Source organism: Stenella coeruleoalba (assembly GCF_951394435.1).
Source record: "Stenella coeruleoalba genome assembly, chromosome: 8".
NCBI classification, from domain to species: domain Eukaryota; kingdom Metazoa; phylum Chordata; class Mammalia; order Artiodactyla; family Delphinidae; genus Stenella; species Stenella coeruleoalba.
In genome coordinates this window covers 47,094,673-47,118,212 of record NC_137154.1, presented here as the reverse complement: position 1 = coordinate 47,118,212, position 23,540 = coordinate 47,094,673, and the positions used below count along the sequence as shown (strand labels likewise).

The following is a 23,540-nucleotide window of genomic DNA, read 5'->3' as shown; positions in this document are numbered from 1 at the left end:
ATGGTCATCATCCCCCACGTATTGGTGGACTTGCTATCAGACAGTAAGACCATTTCTCTTCTTGAGTGTGCCACACAGATGTTTTTTCTTCTTTGGCTTGGCAGGCAATAACTGCTTCATCATGGCTGCCATGTCCTATGACCGTTACACTGCTATTCACAACCCACTGCACTACTCCATCCTGATGACCCATAAGATCTGCTTTCAGCGGATGATGGCCGCTTGGGTGGCTGGGTTCCTGGTTTCTGTGTGCACTGTCCTCATAGTATTCAACTTGTCTTTCTGTGACTCCAACACCTTCCACACTTCTTTTGAGACATCTCACCTGTGGTCTGCCTTGCCTGTGACTATACTCCCTAGCATGAAACGGCTATTTTTCTGTTCTCTGCCATTGTGTTGGCGGGCAGCTTTATTTTCATTATGATTTCCTGTGTCTTCAATGGGTCCATAGTTATGAGGATACCCTCTGCCCAGGGGAGGTATAAGGCCTTCTCAGCTTGCTCCTTCCACCTCACTGTAGTGTGCATACACTATTGGATTTGCTCGCTATGTCTATTTGAGGCCCAAGCACAGCAACTCATTCCCTGAAGATATGCTGATGGCTGTGACACATACGGTGCCAACACCTCTGCTTAATCCCATTGCTTCTTTTGAACTTCAGTGATTATATTTTTCAGATCTAGAAATTCCCCTTGGTTATACTTCATAATTCTATTTCTTTGCTGTAACTTTTCTATTTCAAAGAAATAGAATTTCAATGATTGCTCATTGAAGCATTTGTTTGATGTCTGCCTTAAAATCCTTACCAGATAATTTTAACATCCTTTTCATCTTGATCTACACATATATTGTCTTTTCTCATTGAATTGTAATTTTTCTGGTTCTCGGTATGACAGCGATTTTTACTGCAGCAGAGACATTTAGGATATTTTGAGACTCTGGATCAGATTCAATCCTTTTTTAGGAGGATGGCCCCTGTCACTGCAACTACTAGGTGTATGTGTATCTCTTCAGCTTCCTGCTGAGCACTAGTGACACAGCTCTGGGAAAATGGAGTGCTGACACCCACTGCCTCCTTGCAGATGAACGAGATGGAAATGCAGCTCCCGCCACCACCTTGTCATCTCCTTCCCAGTTATAGTGTGATGCCAATTAGCACACCTCCTTTCTTCCAAGTAAGGTCAGTTCCTTGTTGGGTTCCACTGCCACTAGGGAGGGGGGACCTGCAGAGCTGGCTCACACTGCTCTGTTGTTGCAGGTGGAGGTGGAAGCTCAGGTCCCCACTGGACCCCTACTCACAAGGGGGGTGCGGTTACAGGGGAGCAGAGTACCAACTAGTACCACCTCACACTTCCTCATTGTCTCATTGCTGCCAGATGACAGAGGAGGTTCATTTCCTTGCTGGACCCCACTGACAATACCCTGGCAGGAGAATCAAAGGGTGGGTGGGGTGAAGAATACCTCCCTGCTTGGCCCCAATGAATCCTGCCAGTGGGAGACAGGTACAATTTTTCCACTGGTATTTGTCTGGAGTAAGACAGGTATTGCAAAAATGTTTTCTATTCTGTTAAGGTCACCCTCTTCCCAGTTCTTTGGCTAGCAAGAACAGACTTTTCTTAAAGCTGTTTTTGGTCTGTGTCTCTTGATGGTTCTGAGTTAGAGGTTCGTGCAGCAATCCGTACAGGATATATGGAAGCAATAAGAAAATGCAGGGACTCAGCACTATGTGATTTCCTCAGGTCCAAAGTCCCTAGGGGTTTGCCTTCTTCTCTGTCCCGTTTAGAATCTTCCTATGCTTGTTTGTTGCTTCATCTAGGCATGTTTTTAGTAATAAGAGGGAGGACCTGAAGGGTATGGAGCAACTTCATCTTCAATGAAACCAGAAGTCTATGCCTTCAAACATTTAACAATATTTTTCCTGCTTCTTATTTACTTTGTGACAGAAAGTTGATCTAATACAAGTTTGCCTGACATATCCAGATGTAGGAGTCTGCATACTTACTCTGAACAGAAAGGGCTGGCTAGAAAGAAATGTGTCACAGACAAATGGAAGTCCTCAGGTGGTGAAGTATGAAAGAGCCCCTCATTCTGCCCCTCCACAGAGAGGATGTGCCTTAAAAGAAGTCAGAGTATTAAGAGGATATTTGTGACCTTGAACTTTTGCTTAACCTTTATATGCCTCAGTTACATCTTCTGTAAAGTACGAATTACAATACACCTTCTGGGGTTATTCTGAGGATTAATTGGGTCACTACTTGTAATTACTGGGAACAGTAACTGGAAGGTAGTAAACTATCTCCTATTGTTAGCTCCTTTGCTAATTCTCTTGCTACTGCTACTACTACTCTTACTAACATTTGACTTGTACATGTTCTAACTCTCCAACCATTCCAAGGCATAAGGGACACATTATTCAGCAGAGAGTGATTACATAGTTTTTACTAAACCAGGCTGAGATGCTATTTGCCAATCTGAGTTAAACAGTGTCATGGCAGTGGTGTAACTGTGGTGAGCATGGGTTTGTGTAAAAGCCTATCACAGGTGTAGCAGGATCTGACACAAACGTTCCACCACTTGAATCAGGCTGACATTCAACAGATTCAAAGGCCGCCAAGTCAGTGGTTCAGGCTAGAGCAAATCCTTCATACATCCACTCATTTATTAATTTTTCATTCATACGTTTTAAATATACATTTATGCTTACTGTGTTGCAGGAAGTGTGTAAAAATTAGACACACAGGAAAAGAAAGACATTAAATGTGTCTATATGAAGAGCCCAGCATTCTGGAGAAAACAAATACTGAATCTGTAGTTGCAAGTGCACTGAGTATTCTGAAAAATAATATGTGTGTAGGGAGGGTGTCTACAGGGGATAACAGGTGTACTTAATTTGGTCTGGCGCCTGAAGAAGGCTTCCAAGAGGATGGGAAACAACACTTAAGTGCATACATATAGCATAAGTTGGTGTTACAAAGGTGAGAGGGAAAATGCATTCAGGCAGAGGTACTGCATGTGAAAGTGTCCTAAGGTGGCAAAGAATATGGACATACTGTGGTTTTAAAAGAATACCAATGATACCTAGAGTTCGAATGTTTGGGGAATGAGGGAAGAGTGCTGAGAGATAGAAATATAATAGGGACACATTCAGGACTTTGTAAACATGTTAAGAATTGTTGCCTTTATTCAAAGTCTGGGGGATATTAACAAAGGAATTAATCTATTCAGATTTTTTTGTTTGTTTTGTTTTGTTTATTTAAGACCCATTTATTCTCTAGTTCTGCCCACATGGAGACACCCTCCTTGAAAAGGCGTCCCTTCACTTTAACACCTTGTGCTGAAAACACGTGTTCCGAGGTTTCAACTATGAGATCCACATTCTTAAAGCATTAATTCTTTTTTTTTGCGGTACGTGGGCCTCTCACTATTGTGGCCTCTCCCGTTGCGGAGCACAGGCTCCGGACGCGCAGGCTCAGCGGCCATGGCTCACGGGCCCAGCCGCTCCGCGACATGTGGGATCCGCCCAGACCAGGGCATGAACCCGTGTCCCCTGCATTGGCAGGCGTACTCTCAACCACTGTGCCACCAGGGAAGCCCTAAAGCACTAATTCTTAAACCTCATCTAGATTTCTCCCCTTGGATGGGGGGAGAGGACCCAAACACAGCGAAGAACCGCTCAGGACTGTGGGCTCTGCTCGCGCAGACCTTGCAGCTGCCCTGACCACCCGGCTGGAGCCAGGATTAGGGCCCTGAGAAGAGGGGCGCCTACTGGGCTGCCACCAGTGCCACCGCCCCCAGCTCCTGTCCTCTTCACTGGCTTGCTGCCACCTCTAGTTTCCCTGGAGTTTGGTGATTCCAGGCGGTCTCTGCTCACACTTCTGTATCACGCCTGCTGCCTCAGCACTGCTGATCCACACCAAGGGGGAAAAGCACACACAACTGCTTTTCAACACACCAACGTTCCACACAAAAGTTATTTTATAAGCCTGCGGGTTCTTTTTTCACCAGAGGACATTCCCAAGGCCATGACTTCCCCAGGCTCCCCACTGCCCTCGTAGGCACACTAGACATGCGTGGCCGCCATGCTGAGTCGGGCACCCCCCAACCCTCCACTCAGGCGCACTCTCCTGGAGGACTGAGGACGCTGCCCTGGGCTCATAAGCAGGATCTGTCCTGAAGCCAGGAGTGAAAAGAGCCACACCTGCAGGTTGATTCCACTGACCAGCCGTCCAGGACCGAGCTGGGCCCATGGACCTTGGTCTGGATTGTGTTGGCTGGTCCTTCTTGCCTAGGTTCACAGGCCAACAGCCAGTGTCCTTCCTTCCCTGCTCATCACTGCACCAGCGGCTCACTCCTACCTGCTGCCCTCACGCGCCTGGCAACCTCGTGTTCGGGGCCAGCCAAGAACTGAGACCCCAGCAGGCCCCTAGTTCCCAGCAGGCAAACTCCCCATTAAACTACTGCTGCCTAGCCTTGTTCTCGAGGCTTCAGAGCCGGGAAAGAGCGGAGAGCATAGCAAGCCGCGGCGCTCCCAGCCCCGGACCCGCGATGCTCCGCGGAGGCGTCGGAACCTCCCACTCTGCGCTCGCCTGTCCCGTGGACCCGGCCGCATCTCCGACCACCGCGACCCAGGACGGAGGCACGGGGCGCGGGGCTCGGCCGGCGGCGGGCGCTGGAGTGGGCGGGGACCCGGGCTCCGACCCCGAGGCCGCGCGGACCCGCCAGGCCCACCTCCGTCCCCGCCGCCCGGAAAGCAATCTATTTAGATTTATGCCATGGTTGGTATATGGAGAATGAGTTGTAAGACAGTAAGAGAGGGGAGAGGAAAGCTGGTTCGAGTTCTATTAGCTAGGATTCTCCAGAGAAACAGAACCACTATAATGTTGTTGTTGTTTTTATTTTAAAGGAATTGGCTCACACATTTATGGGAGCCGGCAATGCCAAAATGCACAGGGCAGCCCAGGAGATTGGAACTTCCAGTAAGAGTTGATGTCACAGTTTTGAGTCCAAAGGCATCCTGGAGACAGAATCCTTCTTTTTAAGGGGACTTAAGCCTTTTCTCCTAAGGCTTTCAACTGATTGGATGAGGGCCACCCACATTATGGACAGTAATCTGCTTTATTCAAAGTCTACCGATTTAAATGTTAATCACATCTTAAAAAACACCTTCGCAGCAACATCTAGACTCATGTTTGACCAAACACCTGGTCACTGTAGCCTAGCCAAATTGACACATAAAATCAAATATTACAGGAGTACTACTGTAAAATAAATATATAAGGTGGTAGCTGGGGAAAAAAAGTGCTGACAATGAAAATGAAGAGCAATGGGAGATACCTATTGTACTCAGAATGTACAAGACTTTGTCACTGAGTGCAAACATGTGGAGGGAGAAAAATAAATTACCCTCAGGTTTCTAATCAACATGTTGATTGAATGATGGTGCCTCTTATTAGGCTATGGAACACTGGAGGGGAGCAAGTTGCAGGTGGAAGGAGATAATTACTTTAGACAATTCGTGCTTGAGACTCAATAGACAAAAATATTTTTGTCTAAAGCACTAAATACAGGACAGGGAAACAGAAATAAATATGGTAGTCATCAGTGTATACAGATAAATTAAACTTCACAGGGGAAACAATCTAGTTCCCTCAATCTTCCTTAACAGGCTGCATCTGACCACGAAAAATCACTTAAAGAGCTTGTTTACTCACTCCCTAGGAATTCAGGAACCCTGCTTATTTCCACAGAGAAGTCACCAGTTTTGACCTGACATAAGCATTCACAGCTGGTTTGGTCAGGGGCATCTCATCCTGTTCTTTTATGAAGTCTCCTGTAACTAGGCTAGAGCCAGACTAGGAACACAGGCCAGCATTTATACGTCCAAAAAGCCCATCATCTACAGATAACCATGCAAAAAGAAGGTGTCCAGTAATTTTACTGTCTGGTTCCACTTGGTCATCTCCCCTCAGAACGTACTCAGTCATAACTATAATTATCACACTCATTCCAGGACAAGCTGCTGTTGAAATGGACACAGTCTCAAAAGTTTGGAGGTCCAAAAACCTTAACTTATAGCAGAGTACAACTTTGGAAAAGATGTGAATAAAATTTTATAGAATTTTCTGCAGTTTTTTCATGTTAACCAATTTGTGTTACTAATTAATAATTAAATTTCATTTTATTAATGGTAGCTCACTATGGGCTTCTAATTTACTTTCTCATATCAGAAAATCTAACCCTGACCTTTACTAAGAGCCTTCCCATTGTCTAATAACATACAGACCAATATATTTTGACCACAGACACTCTTTGTCCTTTTATTGTTATTTTATGGTCTATCATTAGATCAAATACTAAAAAAATTACAAATTAATTAAGAAAATATTTTTCTAGCAAGCTCTCTCTTTACCCCCAAGCTGAGGTGAGCAGGTGAAGCTAGACTAAGCACAAAGGAAAAACAAAGCAGTCTTCATCGAATGGGAAGAGGCGATTTTAAAGGTCATTGCAAGATTAGGGAGAGTGGCCAAGACGTCGGAGTACAAGGACACTGAGCTCACCTCCTCTAGGGAGCACACCAAAATCACAACTATAGGCACAACAACCATTAATGAGAAAGACTGGAACCTACCAGAAAAGATCTTCTACAACTAAATATACAAAGAAGGAACCACAAAAAAACAGGTGAAAAAGGCGGACTCGCGATATAATCAAACCCTATTACCCCCGGGTGGGCGACCCTCAGACTGGCGAATAATTACAGTGCAGAGGTCCTCCCACAGGAGCGAGAGTTCTGAGCCCCACGTCAGGCCCTCAGCCCAGGCGGGGGTTCAGCACCATGAAGACGACCCCCAGAGCATTTGGCATGGAAGGCCAGTGGGGCTTAACTGCAGGAGCCCCTCAGGACCGGGGGAAATAGACACTCCACTCTTAGAGGGCGCACACAAAATCCCACGCACACCTGGGCAAAAGCAATAATTTGATAGGCGCCTGGGCCAGACCTACCTGCCGGTCTTGGAGAGTCTCCCGGAGAGGCAGGGGGCACGGCTGCGGCTCGCCCTGGGGACAAAGTCACTGGCAGCACCTTTTCTCAGGAGCTACTTCTGCTGCGTGGACGCCGCTGCTGGCGGGCGCCATTTTTAAAGTCTTCCTCCAGCTCATTAGCCCAACAGCCTGCAGGTGCCGGCGCTGGGACGCCTCAGGCCAAGCAGCTAACTGGGCGAGGACACAGCCCCAGCCTTCTGCAGACAGGCTGCCTAAAGACTAAAGAGCCCACAGCTGCCTTTAGACGCAGCCCTAGACAACGCCCTGCCCACCAGAGGGCCAAACCCCAGCTCTACCCACCAGGGCGCAGACACCAGCAAGTCCCACCAGGAAGCCTGCCTCTAGACCAACCTCACCCACCAGGGTGGAAACACCAGAAGTAGACACCAGAACGGAGGCCAGACCCTACCCTGGGACCAGCTGGGCCCTGGCCCCGCCCACTAGCAGGCCAATGCAACCTTCAGGACCTCCCGGACCCCATACCCAACTGTGTCAGGAACCAGCCCCCACACCGATGATCTGAAACGAGCTCCAGGACCTCTGAGCCCTGCAGCCAGCTCCAGGAATCAGCTCTTCCTGCCAGTATCTGGCACTAACCCCAGGACTTATCTTCAACTGCCAGTGGGTGGGCAGCAGCCTCAGAATCTTTGGGGCCCTGACTCCACCCACCAGTAGCCAGCATGAGTCCCGGGACCCCCTAGAGTTCTGCAACCAGCCACCTCGTGACCAGGGCCCACTAAGCAGCAGCCAGCGGCATCTGCACGAGGGAGGGCCTGGCAGCCAACCAGACTAGGAGCCAACCAAGCCCACCAGACCAGCCACATGCCCACCACAACAGATGGACCCATGCAGCCCTCTTAGGGGGAACCCCTAGAACATATCGCTTGGGTGATGAGAGGGGAGTGCACTGCTGGGATGCACAGGACGCGTTCTACAGAGGGCCACTTCTCCAAGGTCGAGAAATATAACTAACCTACCACAGATATAAAAATAAAAATAGCAACTTAGAAAAAACGAGGCTGCCGAGGAACATGTTCCAGACAAAGGAACAAGGTAAAACTCCAGAAGAACTAAGAGGTATGGAGATAGGCAATCTACCTGAGAAAGAGTTCAGAGTAGTGATCGTAAAGATGATCAAAGAACTTAGGAGGAGAATGGATGCACAGATCAAGAAGTTAAGTTTTTAACAAAGCTCTCTCTTCAGAGCCTCATTAATCTCAGTTTCTCAGGCTGTAGATGAGGGGGTTCAACATGGGGATCACCACCGTGTAGAACACACACACCACCTTGTTCTGATCAGTTGAGAAGCTGGACTTGGGCATCACATAAATGAGTGTGATGGTCCCATAGAACAGAGTGACTGCTGTGAGGTGAGACGTGCAGGTGGAGAAGGCCTTGTGGTGCCCCTCTGTGGAGCGCATCTTCAGAATGGTGATGAGGATGTAGATGTAGGAGATGGCTATGACAATCACCGTGACCACAATGATGGAGCCAGCTGTAAATGAGGGGACAACTGCGGGGATACTGATATCAGAACAGGAGAATTCAACCAAAGGAGCAAAATCACAGAAAAAATGATTGACTCGATTTGGTCCACAGAGAAGTAAATAATAGAAGCAAATAGTAAAAGAGCAAGCATTGAGAAAACCACCTACATAAGCCACTGTGAGTAACTGAACATAAACTCGTGTGGACATTTTGGTGGAATAAAGCAGTGGGCTGCAGATTGCCACGAAGCGATCATATGCCATGGCAGCCAGAAGGAAGCACTCAGTTGACCCAAAGAAAACAACTGAACCAAGTTGAATGGCACATCCAAGATAGGAGATGGTATTTCTCTCCACCAGGAAATTTGCAAGCATATTGGGTGTAACAGAAGATGAATAGCCCTATGTCAGCAAAGGCCAGGTGGCTCAGAAAAAAATACATAGGATGATGGAGCTGAGAAGAGATTCTGATAAGAATGACTGTGCTGAGATTGCCACATATGGTCACGAGGTAGATACAAAGGATGATCGTGAAGAGGATGACTCGAAGAATTGGATCATTTGTTAAGCCCAGTAAAATGAACCCTGTCATTGCGGTATTGTTCCAATGCCCCTGGGAATCCATGAGATCGGGTAGCTGCTACCAAAATGAACCTGTGATGAGACATTACATTAAAGAAGTTTTGAATTTGATGGTTTTCTTTTTATTAATACACATAGAGTTTATTATAAACAAGTAAATTATTCAAGTTAGGTTTGGACTAATTTTTTTTACTTTAGAGTAAAAAACTTAAATTCTTTTATTTTTATATATATTTGAGTAGAAAATTTTATTTATTTATATAATGAGTATTCTATATTTTAAAAATTGTTTTCAGCACAAACACGGGAAAACCTGCTTCAAATAATGTATATCTTTTCCTCTTTATATTATATAATACCTAACGTTATTGAATATTTACTAAATGGTAAGCCTTGGGTTAAGAATTTTCTATATAGTTCTATTTTAATTTGTATGAAATAATATTAAGTATTTTATCTCATTTGTAGACAATGAAACTGAATTTGGCAATGTAACTGAGCTAAGTTTACATAGCAAATTGTAGAATCGATGTGAATCTCAGGTAGTTTGAATACAGTCCATTCCTTTAGTAACTATGCTATAAATGAAATTAAAGAATACTTATGATGAAGTCAAGTCTCTTGGAAATGGGTGGATAACAAATTACATTGCTACTTTCTGACAGCTAAAGTATAAAAGAGGTGCCTAGTTAATCAAAAAGGTTACAAATTCTCTCAATAAAACAAGACCATGTTTTTAAAAGGAGAAATACAATTTTCTTAATTGGACAAAGAAGAAAGGGAAAGAAAGTTCGAATTAAGGTTATAAATGAAGTCAGCTATTATAAATGTATTATGTTTATTTAACATTTACAATTAAATATTGTTTTCTCAATTAGTTTGAAATATCAATATAATTACTGTGCAAAATCTTACATGTTTAATATCTAGGACATAATTAAACTACATTCACTCAAATCTGATCATTTCCTAATGTAATTATGTTTTCAAATTGGAGTAATATAGAACAAAATAGTATTCGTTTCAACATAATATACAGGTGAATAAAGTTCCAGCTTAAAAAGTGAAGAAGTGTACCCAGGTTCACCCAGCAAGTTGCCAGGTTGAAACTCATCTGCAAGTTTTCTGGCTTTGTATTCTCAACTTTGCCCAAAAGCCTCTGGTTGCCTGTAAGCCTAAGCCTTCAGAACAATAAACAAAGGAAGTCTTTCCAAGATATTTACAAACAGTAAGTCCCCAAAGCACCTTAAATGTAGTGAATTTTATAGTATAATACTTATTGGCTGAGTACCAAGTTTAATATCGTTGAAAGACCATGTGAGTTTCTGGTCTTATGGGTGGAAAAATGAGGAATCATGGTAACTTGAATTATGCCTATTTATACACTAAGTAGACTATAGAAACAGGTTAATTCAGCTAAGGTTACTTGCTAGCTGACTGCTGGATAGCATCTGCCCTGTTTCTCCTGGCTTGTGAGAACAGATGCAACTTTAGAGAGTAAAGTGTTCTCAAATGGTTACTGAAAATCAGGACAACTGATTAACTCACAAAAGCCAAATATCTTACCTCTAAAAATGAGAATTCATTCATCTTACAGTAATAAATTCAAAGTCATTGTTGTAATATAAGAGCTGTGCTATTTTATTGTTTGCCTTTGAGGATAAATCTCTGAAGATTCTTGAGATTCAAATGTGAATTAAAAAGCACCAGGGGGGGCTTCCCTGGTGGCGCAGTAGTTGAGAGTCCGCCTGCCGATGCAAGGGACACGGGTTCGTGCCCCGGTCCGGGAAGATCCCACATGTCGCGGAGCAGCTGGGCCCGTGAGCCATGGCCGCTGAGCCTGCGCGTGCGAAGCCTGTGCTCCGCAACGGGAGAGGCCACAACAGTGAGAGGCCCACGTACCGCAAAAAAAAAAAAAAAAAAAAAGCACCAGGGGTCATTATCACATTCTCAAGTGAATATTGAGCAGTGCACCTCACACAAATATAACTAATATTTAAGGATTCTGTCAATTCTCAAGCGACCAGTTTCTTTCTTTTTCTACTTGTTTGTGCACTTCCATTTGATAATTATTGGAAGTATAATATAATAAATTATCTCATAGCTAAACATCTGTTCTGTTTAATACATCAGGTTAAGGACTACACTGCAAATATAAAATGTTAGAAGAATGTGCGATCAAGATAGCAGATTAGGAGGACCCTGAGCTCACCGCCTACAAACACATCAAAATTACAAATATATATATAGCAACTTTCTCTGAGGATAACCTGAAAACTAGACAAATGACTCTTCTACAACCAAAGAAAGAACCACACCGAGTCTAGTCGCAGAGGAGAAGTGATCGAGTTGGGACCCACACCGTCAGTGGGCAACCCAGAGGAGGAGAAATCACAGGCTCAGGGATACTCCCTAAGAAGAGAGAGGTTTCAGCCCCACATTGGGCACCCCAACCCTGGGGTCAAGCGCCAGGAAGATAAGCCCCATTTCCTGGTTTTGAAAACCAGTGGGGCTTACCAGAAGGCTGTAGGAAACAGACTCTGTTCTTCAAAAGCACACTCACAGACTTGCTTGCTCTCAATATCAGTGCAGAGGCAGAAGACTGAAAAGTTCCTGGTGCTCTGGCTAACCTTCTGGATTGCCCCAGAACACCCCACCCCAGCCTGCACCAGTCACCAGCTGCAGCCTCTCTGCCAAAGCCCCACCAAGGTGTGACTGCCAGCATGTCTCAAGACTAGCTGCAGCTTGCTCCAGGCTGTAGTTCAAGCCCCTCTGGCTCCAGCCATACCCCCACCAAGGCAGAAACTGCCATCATGCCACAGGAGAATCCACAGTTTACACCAGGCTCTGTCTCCAGCCCTAATCCCCACTAAGGTGGTGGCTGCCAGCTCAAACCAGGAGAAGTCATGACCCTTGCTCATTTCAGATCTAGATCTCCCACCAAAGCCACTGAGCACACACAGACTGCAAAGGGATGCTTCCCCACAAGCACACACACCTTCAAGACCAGGATAGGTAACTGTTTCACCTAATTTCATAGACAAAGAGAGAAAGTCAGACAAAATGAGAAGACAGAGGAATATGCTCCAAATGAGAGACTGAGATAAAACACCAGAAAAAAACTTAATGAAATGCAGGTAAGTAACTTACCTGATAAAGAGTTCAAAGCAATGGTTATTAAAATAATCACTGAACTTAGAAAAGAATAGGGGATCATAGTGAGAATTTCAGCAAAGGACTAGAAAATATAAAAAGAACTGTTGAGAGTTGAAGAATACAATAACTGAAATGAAAAATACACTAGAAGGAATTAATGGCAGATTAGGTGATACAGAACACATAAACAACCTGGAAGACAGAATGGTTGGAATCAGCCAATCAGAACAAAAAAGGAAAAAACTTTTCAAAACTTTACAGCTGAAGACACGCAAAGGTTGAAAGTGAAAGGATGGAAAAAGATAGTCTATGCAAATAAAAATGAAAAAAAAACTGGGGAAGCAATACTTATATCAGACAAAATAGACTTTAAAATAAAGTCTATAGCAAAAGACAAAGATATTACATTCATAAACATATATGCACCTAATATAGAAACACCTAAACATACAAAGCAAGTATTAAGAGACATGACCTAAAGAAAGAAGTTGACAGTAATACAATAGTAGTAGAGGACTTTAATACCCCACTTACATCAATGGATAGATCATCCAGACAGAAAATCAATCGGAAAAGAGTGGCCAAATGATAGGCTGGATCAGATGGACTTGATAGATACCTACAGAACATTTCATCCAAAAATAGTATTCTTCTCAAGTGCACATGGAACTTTCTCCAGAATAGATCACATGCTAGGCTACAAAACGAGTCTCAATATTTTAGAAGACTGAAATCATATCAAGCATCTTTTCCAACAACGACACTATGAGATTAGAAATCAACTATAAGAACAAAACTGCAAAAAACATGAACAAGTGAAGGTTAAACAACTACTGTGAAGGTTAAACATACTACAAGTACACATACTAACCTTCACTACAAGTGAAGGTTAAACATACTACTGAAAAACCAATGGGTCAATGAAGAAATCAAAGAGGACATCAAAAAATACCCTGAGACAACTGAAAATAGACACACAACTTTCCAAAATCTATGGGACACAGTAAAAGCAGTTCTAAGAGGGAATTTATAGCGATACAGGCATACGTCAAGAAACAATAAAAACCTCAAATGAACAATCTAACTTTCTGCCTAAAGAAATTAGAAAAAGCAGAAGAAACAAAGCTCAAAGTAAACGGAAGGAAGGAAACAGTTGGAAATAAATAAAATAGAGACAAAAAACAGAAAAGATCAATGAAACTAAGAGTTGGTTTTTGAAAAGATAAACTAAATTGATAAACCTAATTTAGCCAGGCTCATCAAGAAACAAAAGAGCCAAAATAAATAAAATTGGATTTGAAAAAGAAGTTACAACCAATATTACAGAAATACACTCATAATAGAATACTACAAACATTTATACACCCAAAATTGGACAACCTAGGAGAAATGGATAAATTCCTAAAAACATACAGTCTTCTAAGAGTGAATCAGGAAGAAACAGAAAATCCAAAAAGAATGATTACTAGTAATGAAATTGAATCAGTAATCAAAAAACTCCCAACAATCGAACATCCAGGACCAGACAACTTAACAGAGGAATTCTACTAAACACTTAATGAAGAGTTAATACCAATCTTACTCAAACTATTCCAAAAAATTGAAAAGGGAACATTTCTAAATTCATTCTACAAGGCCAAGATTGCCCTGACACCAAAACCAGACAATGATATTACAAAGAAAGAAAATTACAGGCCAATATCTCTGATGAAGATAGATGCAAAAATTCACAACAAAATATTAGCAAAATGAATTCAACAATACATAAAAAGGATCATGCTTCACGATCAAGTAGGATTTATCCAGGGATGCAAGATTGGCTCAGTATCTGCAAATCAAACAGCATAATACACCACATTAACAAAATGAAGGATAAAAATCACACGATCGTCTCAGATGTAGAAAAAGCATTTGACAAGATTCAACATCCATTCATGATTAAAACTCCCAACAAATTTGTTATAGAGGGAACATACCTAAAAACATAAAGGCCATTTATGACAAACCCACAGCTAACATCATACTCAGGAGCAACACAGTGATGCCCACTCTTGCCACTTCTATTTAACATAGCATTAGAAGTACTAGCCACAGCAATCTGACAAGAAAAAGAAGGGGGGGGAGGCATCCAAATTGGAAGGGGAAGAAGTAAAACACTCACTGTTTTCAGATGACATGATACTCTATATAGAAAATCCTAAAGAGTCTGCTGAAAAAAACTATTAGAACTAATAAATAAATTCAATAAAGTTGCAGGATACAAAATTAATTTACAGAAATCTGTTATTTTATAAACTTATAATGAACTACCAGAAAGAGAAATCAAGAAAACAATCCAATTTACAATTGCATCAAAAAGAATAAAATATCTGGAATAAACTTAACCAAGGAAGTGAAAGATCTATAGTCTGAAAACTAAAAGACACTGATGAAGGAAAGTGAAGACAACACAAATAAATGGAAAGATATCCCATGTTTATGTACTGCAAGACATTTGGAAAATCCTCTACTCATTTTTTAAGAGGATTGTTTCTGGAGGGTCTTTCTGTTTGTCTGTTTGTTATTGATTTGTATGAGTTATTTATATATTTTGGATATTAACCCCTTATCAGATATATGGTTTGCAAATAGTTTTTTTCCATTTTGTAGGTTGCCTTTTCACTTGTTTCTTTTACTGTGCAGAAGCTTTTTAGTTTGATGTAGTCTCATTTGTTGATTTTTGCTTTTGTTGCTTATGCTTTTGGTGTCATATCCAAAAAATCACCACCAAGACCAGTGTTAAGAAGTTTATTCCCTGTTTTATTGTAGGAGTTTTACAGTTTCAGATTTTATGTTTAAGTCTTTAATCCACTTTAAGTTAATTTTCTGTGTGGTATAAATTAGGGGTCCAATTTCACTTTTCTGTGTGTGATTATCCCGTTTTCCTAACACAATTTGTTGAAGAGATCATCCTTTCCCCATTGCATCTTTTTGGCTCCCTTGTCAAATATTAGCTTACTGTATATATGGGGTTTATTTGTGGGCTCTCTATTCTATTCCATTGGTCTATGTGTCTATTTTTATGCCAGTACCATACTGTTTCAATTACTATAGATTTGTAGTGTAGTTTGAAATCAGGAAGTGTGATGCATCAGCTTTGTTATTCTTTCTCAGGATTGCTACAGAGAATGAGATAGTTTTAGTTCATTTTCAGATATTTTGTTGTTAGTGTATAGAAATACAGCTGATTTCTGTATGTTGATTTTATATCCAGCAACTATACTAAATCCATTTATTAGTTCTAACAGTGTTTTTGTTATTTTTTTTTAGAATTTCCTGTATATAAGATCATATAATCTGCAAATGACAATTTTACTTCTTCCTTTCTGATTTGGATGCCTTTTATTTGTTTGTATTGCTTAACTGCTCTGTCAAATGCTTTTTCTGCATCTACTGAGATGATTATATGATAATCATTTTTCATTCTATTAATGTGGTGTATCACATTTATTAATTTGCCTATGTTGAAACATCCTTGCATTCCAGGGATAACTCTCACTTGTGCAGGATGTATGATCTTTTAATGCATTGTGGAATTCAATTTGCTAATATTTTTTGAGAATTTTTGTACCTATGTTCATCAGGGATATTGGTCTAAGTTTTCTTTTCTTTCAGTGTCCTTATCCGGCTTTGGTATCAGAGTAAAGCTGACCTCATAAAATGAATTTGAAAGTGTTCCCTCCTCTTCATTTTTGGAGGAAGAGTTTGGAAAAGATCGGCATTAAATCGCCTTTAAATATTCGGTAGAATTCACAAATGAAGTCATCTGGTCCTGGGCTTTTCTTTGTTGGCAGGCTTTTGATTACTGATTCAATCTCCTTACACTTGTTTTTGGTCTATTCAGATTTAATATGTCTCCCTGATTCAGTCTTAGCATGTTGGGCTTTTCTAGGAATTTATCCATTTCTTCTAGGTTATCCAATTCATTGGCATATAATTGTTTCTAGTAAGTCTCTCATGATCCTATGTATTTCTGTGGTATCAGTTGTAATGTTTCCCCTTTAATTTCTGATTTTATTTATTTGAGCCTTCTCTCCTTTTTCTTAGTTGGTCTAGCTGAAGGTTTGTCAATTTTGTTTATCTTTTTGTAAAATCAGCTCTTAGTTTTGTTAATATTTTGTATTGCATTCCTGTTCTCTATTTCATTTATTTCCAGTCTGATCTTTGTTATTTCCTTTATTCTATTAACTTTTGGTTTAGTTTGCTCTTCTTTTGCTAGTTCCTTGAGGTTTAATATTAAGTTTTTTATTTGAGAGGTTTCTATTTTCTTTCTTTTTTTAAATTTTTTTATTGGGGTATAGTTGTTTTACAATGTTGTGTTAGTTTCTACTGTACAGCAAAGAGAAGTAGAGTTCCCTGTACTATACAGCAGGTTCTTATTAGTTATCTACTTTATAGAGCGCTTTCTATTTTCTTATAAATGCATATATTGCTGTAAAATTTCCTCTCAGAACTGCTTTTGCAGTATCCCATTGGTTTGGGTGGGTTTTGTTTCTATTTTCATTTGTTATGAGATTTTGAAATTTCTCTTTGAATTTCTTCTTTGAGCCATTGTTTGTTCTGGAGTATGTTATTTAGTTTTCATATGCTTATAGATTTTCTAGCTTTCCTCTTGTTGATTTCTAGTTTTACACCATTGTAGTCAGAAAAGATACTTGGTATGATCAGTCTTCCTAAATTTGCTGGGAATTGTTTTGTGGCCCACCAAATTATCTATCCTGGAAAATATTCTGTGTGCATTTGAGAAGAATGTTATTCTGCTACTGTAGGATGGAATATTCTATATATGTCTGTTGGTCTATATATGTCTGTCTGGTCTAACATATGGTTCAAGTCCAATGTTTCCTTGTTGATTTTCTGTCTGAATGATCCATCCATTGCTTAAGTGGAGTACTGGTCTTGTACTAGTATTGTATGGTTGTCTATTTCTCCCTTCAGATCGGTTAGTACTTGCTTAATATATTTAGGTGCTACAATGCTGGATACATATATACTTATGATTGTTATATCTTCTTGATGAATTGACGCCATTATCACTATATAATGACTTTGTCTCTTGTTACCATTTTGGCTTGAAGTCTATTTTGTCTGATATAAGCATAGCTACCCCTGCTTCTTCTTGCATGGAATATCTTTTTTCATCCCTTCACTTTGAGCCTATGTGTGTCCTTAAATCTGTAATGTCTCTTATAGGCAGCCTATAGTTGGCTCTTGTTTTTTTTTTTTATCCATCTAGTCACTCTGTGCCTTTCATTGGTGAATTCAATCCATTTACATTTAGAGCAATTATTGATACATAAGGACTTAGTAATGCCATCTTATTGTTTACTGGCAGTCTTGTAGTTCAGTTATTACTTTTTTCCTTTGTTTCTGCTTACACTTATAAATTGGTGGTTTTCCATGATGGTATGCTCTATTCCCCCTTTCTTTATCTTTTGTGAACCTACTCTAGGTTTCTGCTTTTTAGGTTATCATGAGGCTTAATAAAACATCTTATAGATATAACAATCCTTTTTAAGCTGTTAGCAACTTAAATTTTTTCACATACATAAGCTCCATCATTTATTCCCTCCTTTTTTGATGTTACAGTTTACCTCTTTTTATATTGTGTATTCACTAACAAATTATAGTGCTATATTTATTATTTTTTTTACAAATAATATGATTTTATTCCTAAGGAAAAGTGACACATTCTTTGTTGGGCACATGTACCAACAGAATAGAAATGGAGAAGCTTATAATAGATCTCACCTGTAAATAGTTATATCTTTATAGGTGCATTCCATTATAATAATGTCATACATAAGGATATATTTAGCATATGGTTGTTTGATAACAAGGAAAGATCCAGTTTCAGCAACACTACAGCTTAAAGCTTTCTACAGTGAGGTGCTTTACTGCTGAATGAATGTCTGCGTGCAGGTATAGTGCTCATCCACCACAGGCATCCCTGTAGGATGATGCAGAGCTGCTCTTCCACTAGAAAATACCCCAAATATCCAAATATTTAGGTCTTTTCTCTTAGGTCAGTTTCCCTTGAAAGGAACTTTCCAATCTCCTACCAGGGTGTTAGGCAGAGGCCTGGCTTCCAGAAACCCAGGAGCCAATCAAGAGAATGGGGTTGGTGGTCGTACTATATTTATTTTTAATACTCTTCTCCTTTAACCTTTATCCTATAGTTGAATGGTTAACACACTATCATATTACAGAGGTAGAGTTTTCTAAATATGACTGTATATTTACCTTTGTATATTTTCATGTCATTGGTTAATACTTTTTCATTTTAGCTTGAAGAACTCCTTTTGGCATTACTTGCAAGGCACATCTAGTGGTTATGAACTCATTCATCTTCTGTTTGGGGAATTGTCTCTCCTTCATTTCTTTTTTGTTTTTTAAATAAACTTTTAATCTCAGAACAGTTTTTTTTTTTTTTTTTTTTTGGCTGTGTGGTTCTTTGTTACTGCACGCAGGCTTTCTCTAGTTGCTGCGAGCAGGTGCTACTCTTTGTTGTGGTGCACAGGCTTCTCATTGCGGTGGCTTCTCTTTGTTGCAGAGCACAGGCTCAGGCACGTGGGCTTCAGTAGTTGTGGCACGCGGGCTCAGTAGTTATGGCTTGCGGGCTCTAGAGCACAGGCTCAGTCGTATGGTGCAGCGGGTTTAGTTGCTCCGCGGCATGTGGAATCTTACCAGACCAGGGCTCGAACCCATGTCCCTTGCATTGACAGGCAGATTCTTAACCACTGCGCCACCAGGGAAGTCCCTCTCCTTCATTTCTGAAGGATAACTTCAGTGGATAGAGTATTCTTGACTGGCAATTTTTTCAACACCTTGAATATATCATTCCATTCTCTCCTGGACTGTACAGTTTCTGCCGAGAAATCTATTGGAATGAAGGTTCCTTTGTAGGTTACAATCTTTTTTCTCTGTTTTTAGCATTCTCTTTTTATCTTTGATTTTTGACAATTTCATTATAATACGCCTTGGAAAAGGTCTTTTTGCATTGAGATAATAGGGTGATCTATTAGCTTTGTCAACTTGGATGTCCATGTCTCTCCTCAGATTTGGGAAGTTCTTAGCTAAGCTTCTGCCCCCTTCTCCCTCTGTTCTCCTTCTGGAACACCAATTATTTTAATATTTGTACATTTGATGACACCCCAAAGATCATATAGTCTTTCTTTGTTCTTTTTCATGCTTTTTTCTTTCTTCTCCTCTGAATGGGTTATTTCAAAGTTCTGTTATCTAGATCACTTATTCTATTTCTCATTTGGTCTACTCTACTACAGATGCGCTCCATAGCATTTTTCATTTCATTTATTGCATTCTTCAGCTCCAGAAATTCTGTTGGATTCCTTTTTTTATAATTTCTATCTCTTTGTTAAATTTCTCATCTTTTCATATATTGTCCTTCTGTGTTTTCTTGTAGCTTGTTGAGTTTCCCCAAAACAGCTAATTTGAATTCTTTGTCAGATTGCAATATTTTGTGCCATTGAGTTCAGTTACTGGAGTATTATTGTTATCTTTTGATGATGGTATATTTTCTTGATTCTTCACATTCCTTTTAATGTTACAGTGATAGTTTTGCATTTGAAGGAGCAGACACCCCCTCACACCTTTACTATTTGCCTTTAAGTGGGGTATAGTCTTCATTGGTCCTATTATATCTGGGATTTTTTCCCTGACCTTCTATGGACACACCTGCTCCCAGAGGCTGATGGGTGGACTTCTTGCTGAATTACAGTCAGCTTAATTGCATTCTTTTAATGCCCTTTAACATTCTTATCTGCTTCTTTTCTGATCTTTTCCCTCCCCTGCCCATCATGAAGGTCCTGCCTCAGTAATATTTTTTTAAATGGGCTTCTCCAGCAGTGTCTTGAAATGCCAGGGGACCCAAGCACTCACTCACTGCTATCCTTTTCCTATGCAGGAGAGGACACCGCCTGCTAGTTCTGCCCCAGGCAGTGTTTCCTTAGGGAAGCAACGGCACTGGCAAAGTTACAGTCTTCACTGCATCCAAACTCATGTTTTATTATTACTATTATTATTATTATTTTGCTCCAACAGCATGCTGGAATCACTTCTCTGGAAGGTTGAATTTCTACAAAGTCTCTCTAATCCATAGGTTTCTGCCCAAGTATGCACTCTCCAGGTTTTCCTTGGCCAGGGCCGAGAGGAATTGGGGCAGGTTCACTGGTTCCTGCTGATGTTGATGCCCATACTAAGGTCTTTCTGCCTATTACTAGATGCACAGGTGGGCAAGACTCCTCCTGGATCCCTTAGTGTATGGTCTGGATCCCACAATTCCCACTGAGGCACTTTTGTTCATGTATGGATGCCTAATTAGTTGTTTAAAAGCGGGAACAGAAAGGAGAGATGTCTCACACTGCCATGAAGTTAATCTCACTCTGGACTTAATATTGTGGACAGTAGAATCATTGCTGATGACGAAATAGATCACATGATATAATTATATTAAGATTAATCTGGTATTTACATTTATTAAAGGAAAAACGAGATCCTTAAAAATATTATCGCATTGTATTAAAAAATATCCACTCAGAATAAAACAACTGGGAGAAAAAACACAAAGGGGTCTATAAGAATACAAATAATTTTAAATTCTGTAAGTGAAACCGTCTGGTTTAAAGAGAGAGTTTTCAGGGCCAATACAGAAGTTCCAGTGAAATCATGTGCAAGAAATCTGAGAATTTCAGTATCAGAGGCAACAGGAACAGGAGGGAAAGAAATGGTTTAACACACATTACAGAAATATGTAGTGCATATTTGATAAGATTGAAATAACCTTTAAAAAAGGAAACTTACTGGGCTTCCCTGGTGGCGCAGTGGTTGAGAGTCTGCCTGCCAATGCGGGGGACACGGGTTCGTGCCCCGGTCCGGGAAAATCCCACATGCCACGGAGCAGCTGGGCCCGTGAGCCATGGCCGCTGAGCCTGCGCGTCCGGAGCCTGTGCTCCGCAATGGGAGAGGCCACAACAGTGAGAGGCCCGCGTACCGCAAAAAAAAAAAAAAAAAAAAGGAACCTTACTTTTTTTATCTAGAAAGGAGCCAGGTCATGCCAATTAGCCCCCAATAGTCTTTCTTCTGGAAACTCTTGAACGTATTTTGTAGAACAGATCCCTGAAAGGGAAGAGCTAAGATAAATGGAGCTTTCAGGTATCTTCTGATTTGGCTTGCTGAGGCTCACCTGCAGAAGTATTGTGGGAGGAATCCTGTTGCTCAGCCTCAGACCCCAAGGCAGCAGAAGCTTTACAACTGCCAGCATCACTGATTTCAATCCTTAGATTATCTGTACATCATGGACACCATCTCTGTCAGATGACAAGATCATGGATGGCAACACTACTCTTTATTTCCCACTCAAGGAGTTTCAGGTGCTTCCAGAAGTTATTTCCAAAGACTGCATTCAAAGAGCACAGAACTTATTTGAAAAGATTTGTACTTGTAGATGCAAGAAATGGTGGGTAAACTGAGAATAAAATTTTTTTTTTGCTAATGTTCCTATCTTGGTGAATGCACATTTGTTTTTTTACACTGAAAATTTTCTTGAGAATAACAAGAAATGAAATTTGTGAGTCTAGAATACTATGAATACACTGAAATTTACTTAGTACATTATTTATTCATCTGCAGGAGAGGCCTTCATTACACAGTGCTTATTATTAAAAATCAGATTACTTTAGTAGGACTACCAGTGTGTTCTAGCCATTGATTTTCTCATGGCCTCTTTAACCTCCTTGTTCCTGAGACTGTAAATGAGGGGGTTCAACAGGGGATCACAGACACCACTTTGTTTTGTTCAGTTGAGTAGCTGGACTTGGGCATCACATAAATGAAGGTAATGGTCCCAAAGAACAGAGTGACTGCTGTGAGGTGGGAGGTGCAAGTGGAGAAGGCTTTATGCCGCCCCTTAGTAGAGCATATCTTCAGGATTGAGAAAAGGATGTAGATGTAAGAGAAAGCGATGATAAACACAGTAACTACAATGATGGAGCCAGAAGAATGGCTGGAATTATTTCAGAAGTAAAATCATGAGAACAAGAAAGCTTCAGAAGTGGTGAATAATCACGGAAAAAGTGATTGACTTCATATGGTCCACAGAAGGACAGGCTTAACAAACAGCCAGTAATATCCAAGCATTCACACACCCACCTTAATAGGAAGCCCCCACTAGGAGAATGCAGGCTCTGGGGGACATGTGGGTGGCGTAGAGCAGGGGCAAGCAGATGGCCACATGGCAGTCATAGGCCATGGCAGCCAGCGAGAAGCACTCAGCCGTCCCAAATGTGACCGAAGAACAGAGCTGAGCGACACAACCAGCAACACGGATAGAGGTTCCTTCCCTGAGGAAGCCCATGAGCATGACAGGTGTGGCTGATGAGGAGTACCCAATGTCTACAAAGGCCAAATGGCAGAGGAAAAGGTACTTTGGGGTATGAAGCTGAGGTCTGCTTCTGATTAACGTGATTATGCTGACATTGCCCATTAAGGTGACCACGTGGATTCCTAGAAACACAATAAATAAAATGGCACAAGCTGTAGTATCCTCTGCTAACCCCAAAATAATGAACTCTGTTACAGTTGTGTAGTTTCCAGTCCCCATCTATACTGAGAATGAGATCCACTGAAAGAAAAACAAGTGGATATTAGAATAGAAGAAAATAGTATAATCTGCATATTTATTTTTACAATAGCTATATAATAACAAAATCCCATCATACACACTCACAAGTAAATATTTGGAGAAAATATTTTCACACACAATACCTTGCATAAGGCTTAAAAATATAAATGTGCATTGACAGAAGGCCAGGAATACTCAGAAAAATCTTTTTTTTTTTTTTCAACTTAACACATTCAAGTCACATTTGCCTTATATAATTAGTTTAGGTGGTCTGTAAGGAATAGACTCACATGAGCATATCCTAGAGACAGCCACTAGATGGTATGAGGGACCCAGTAACTATCTTCTGAGCCAAAGACATGATGAAAGGGAGCAGAAATGTCAGAATGGGCCAGCTCCCATGGAAAAGAACAACTGTTTAAAATGATACCTGAGGTATCACTTCTTGTATGAAAGAGGCTGAGCAGTCATATGAATCCTGAATTTAAACAGGTATCACGGTTAGAGAAAAGATGAACCAATATCCAGGAAGTTTGAACAGAGGCAGAGTGTAGAAAAAGGTGCTCAAATCATGAACAAGTTAACCTGGAGAGACT

General features: G+C 40.9%; 2 protein-coding genes and 1 pseudogene across 11 annotated transcripts in view; 1 reads left to right on the top strand and 2 right to left on the bottom strand.

The window, feature by feature from the left end:
- Nucleotides 1-1,267, top strand: LOC307190586 (olfactory receptor 10Z1-like; annotated as a pseudogene). Its single transcript has one exon. The product of its transcript is annotated as an olfactory receptor 10Z1-like (transcript).
- The window catches only part of OVCH2 (ovochymase 2), a 200,445-nt gene that overhangs the window by 113,812 nt on the left and 63,093 nt on the right, over nt 1-23,540 (bottom strand). Inside the window, exon 1 of one of the 9 annotated variants that reach the window (XM_079930581.1) lies at nt 7,003-7,138. The exons of the other annotated variants lie outside the window; for them this stretch is intronic. The gene's annotated coding sequence lies outside the window, so the exon portion shown is untranslated. Of the gene's footprint in view, nt 1-7,002; nt 7,139-23,540 lie in introns of those variants that run through there. 9 annotated transcript variants of the gene reach the window in all.
- Nucleotides 8,259-23,255, bottom strand: LOC307191012 (olfactory receptor 5P3-like; the record flags this gene model as incomplete). Its single annotated transcript, XM_079930586.1, has 2 exons — nt 22,591-23,255; nt 8,259-8,810 (listed from the first exon to the last, which is right to left on the bottom strand). The coding sequence occupies exons 1-2, from the start codon at nt 22,921-22,923 to the stop codon at nt 8,259-8,261; spliced, it is 885 nt and encodes a 294-aa protein (XP_079786712.1). The 5' UTR covers nt 22,924-23,255.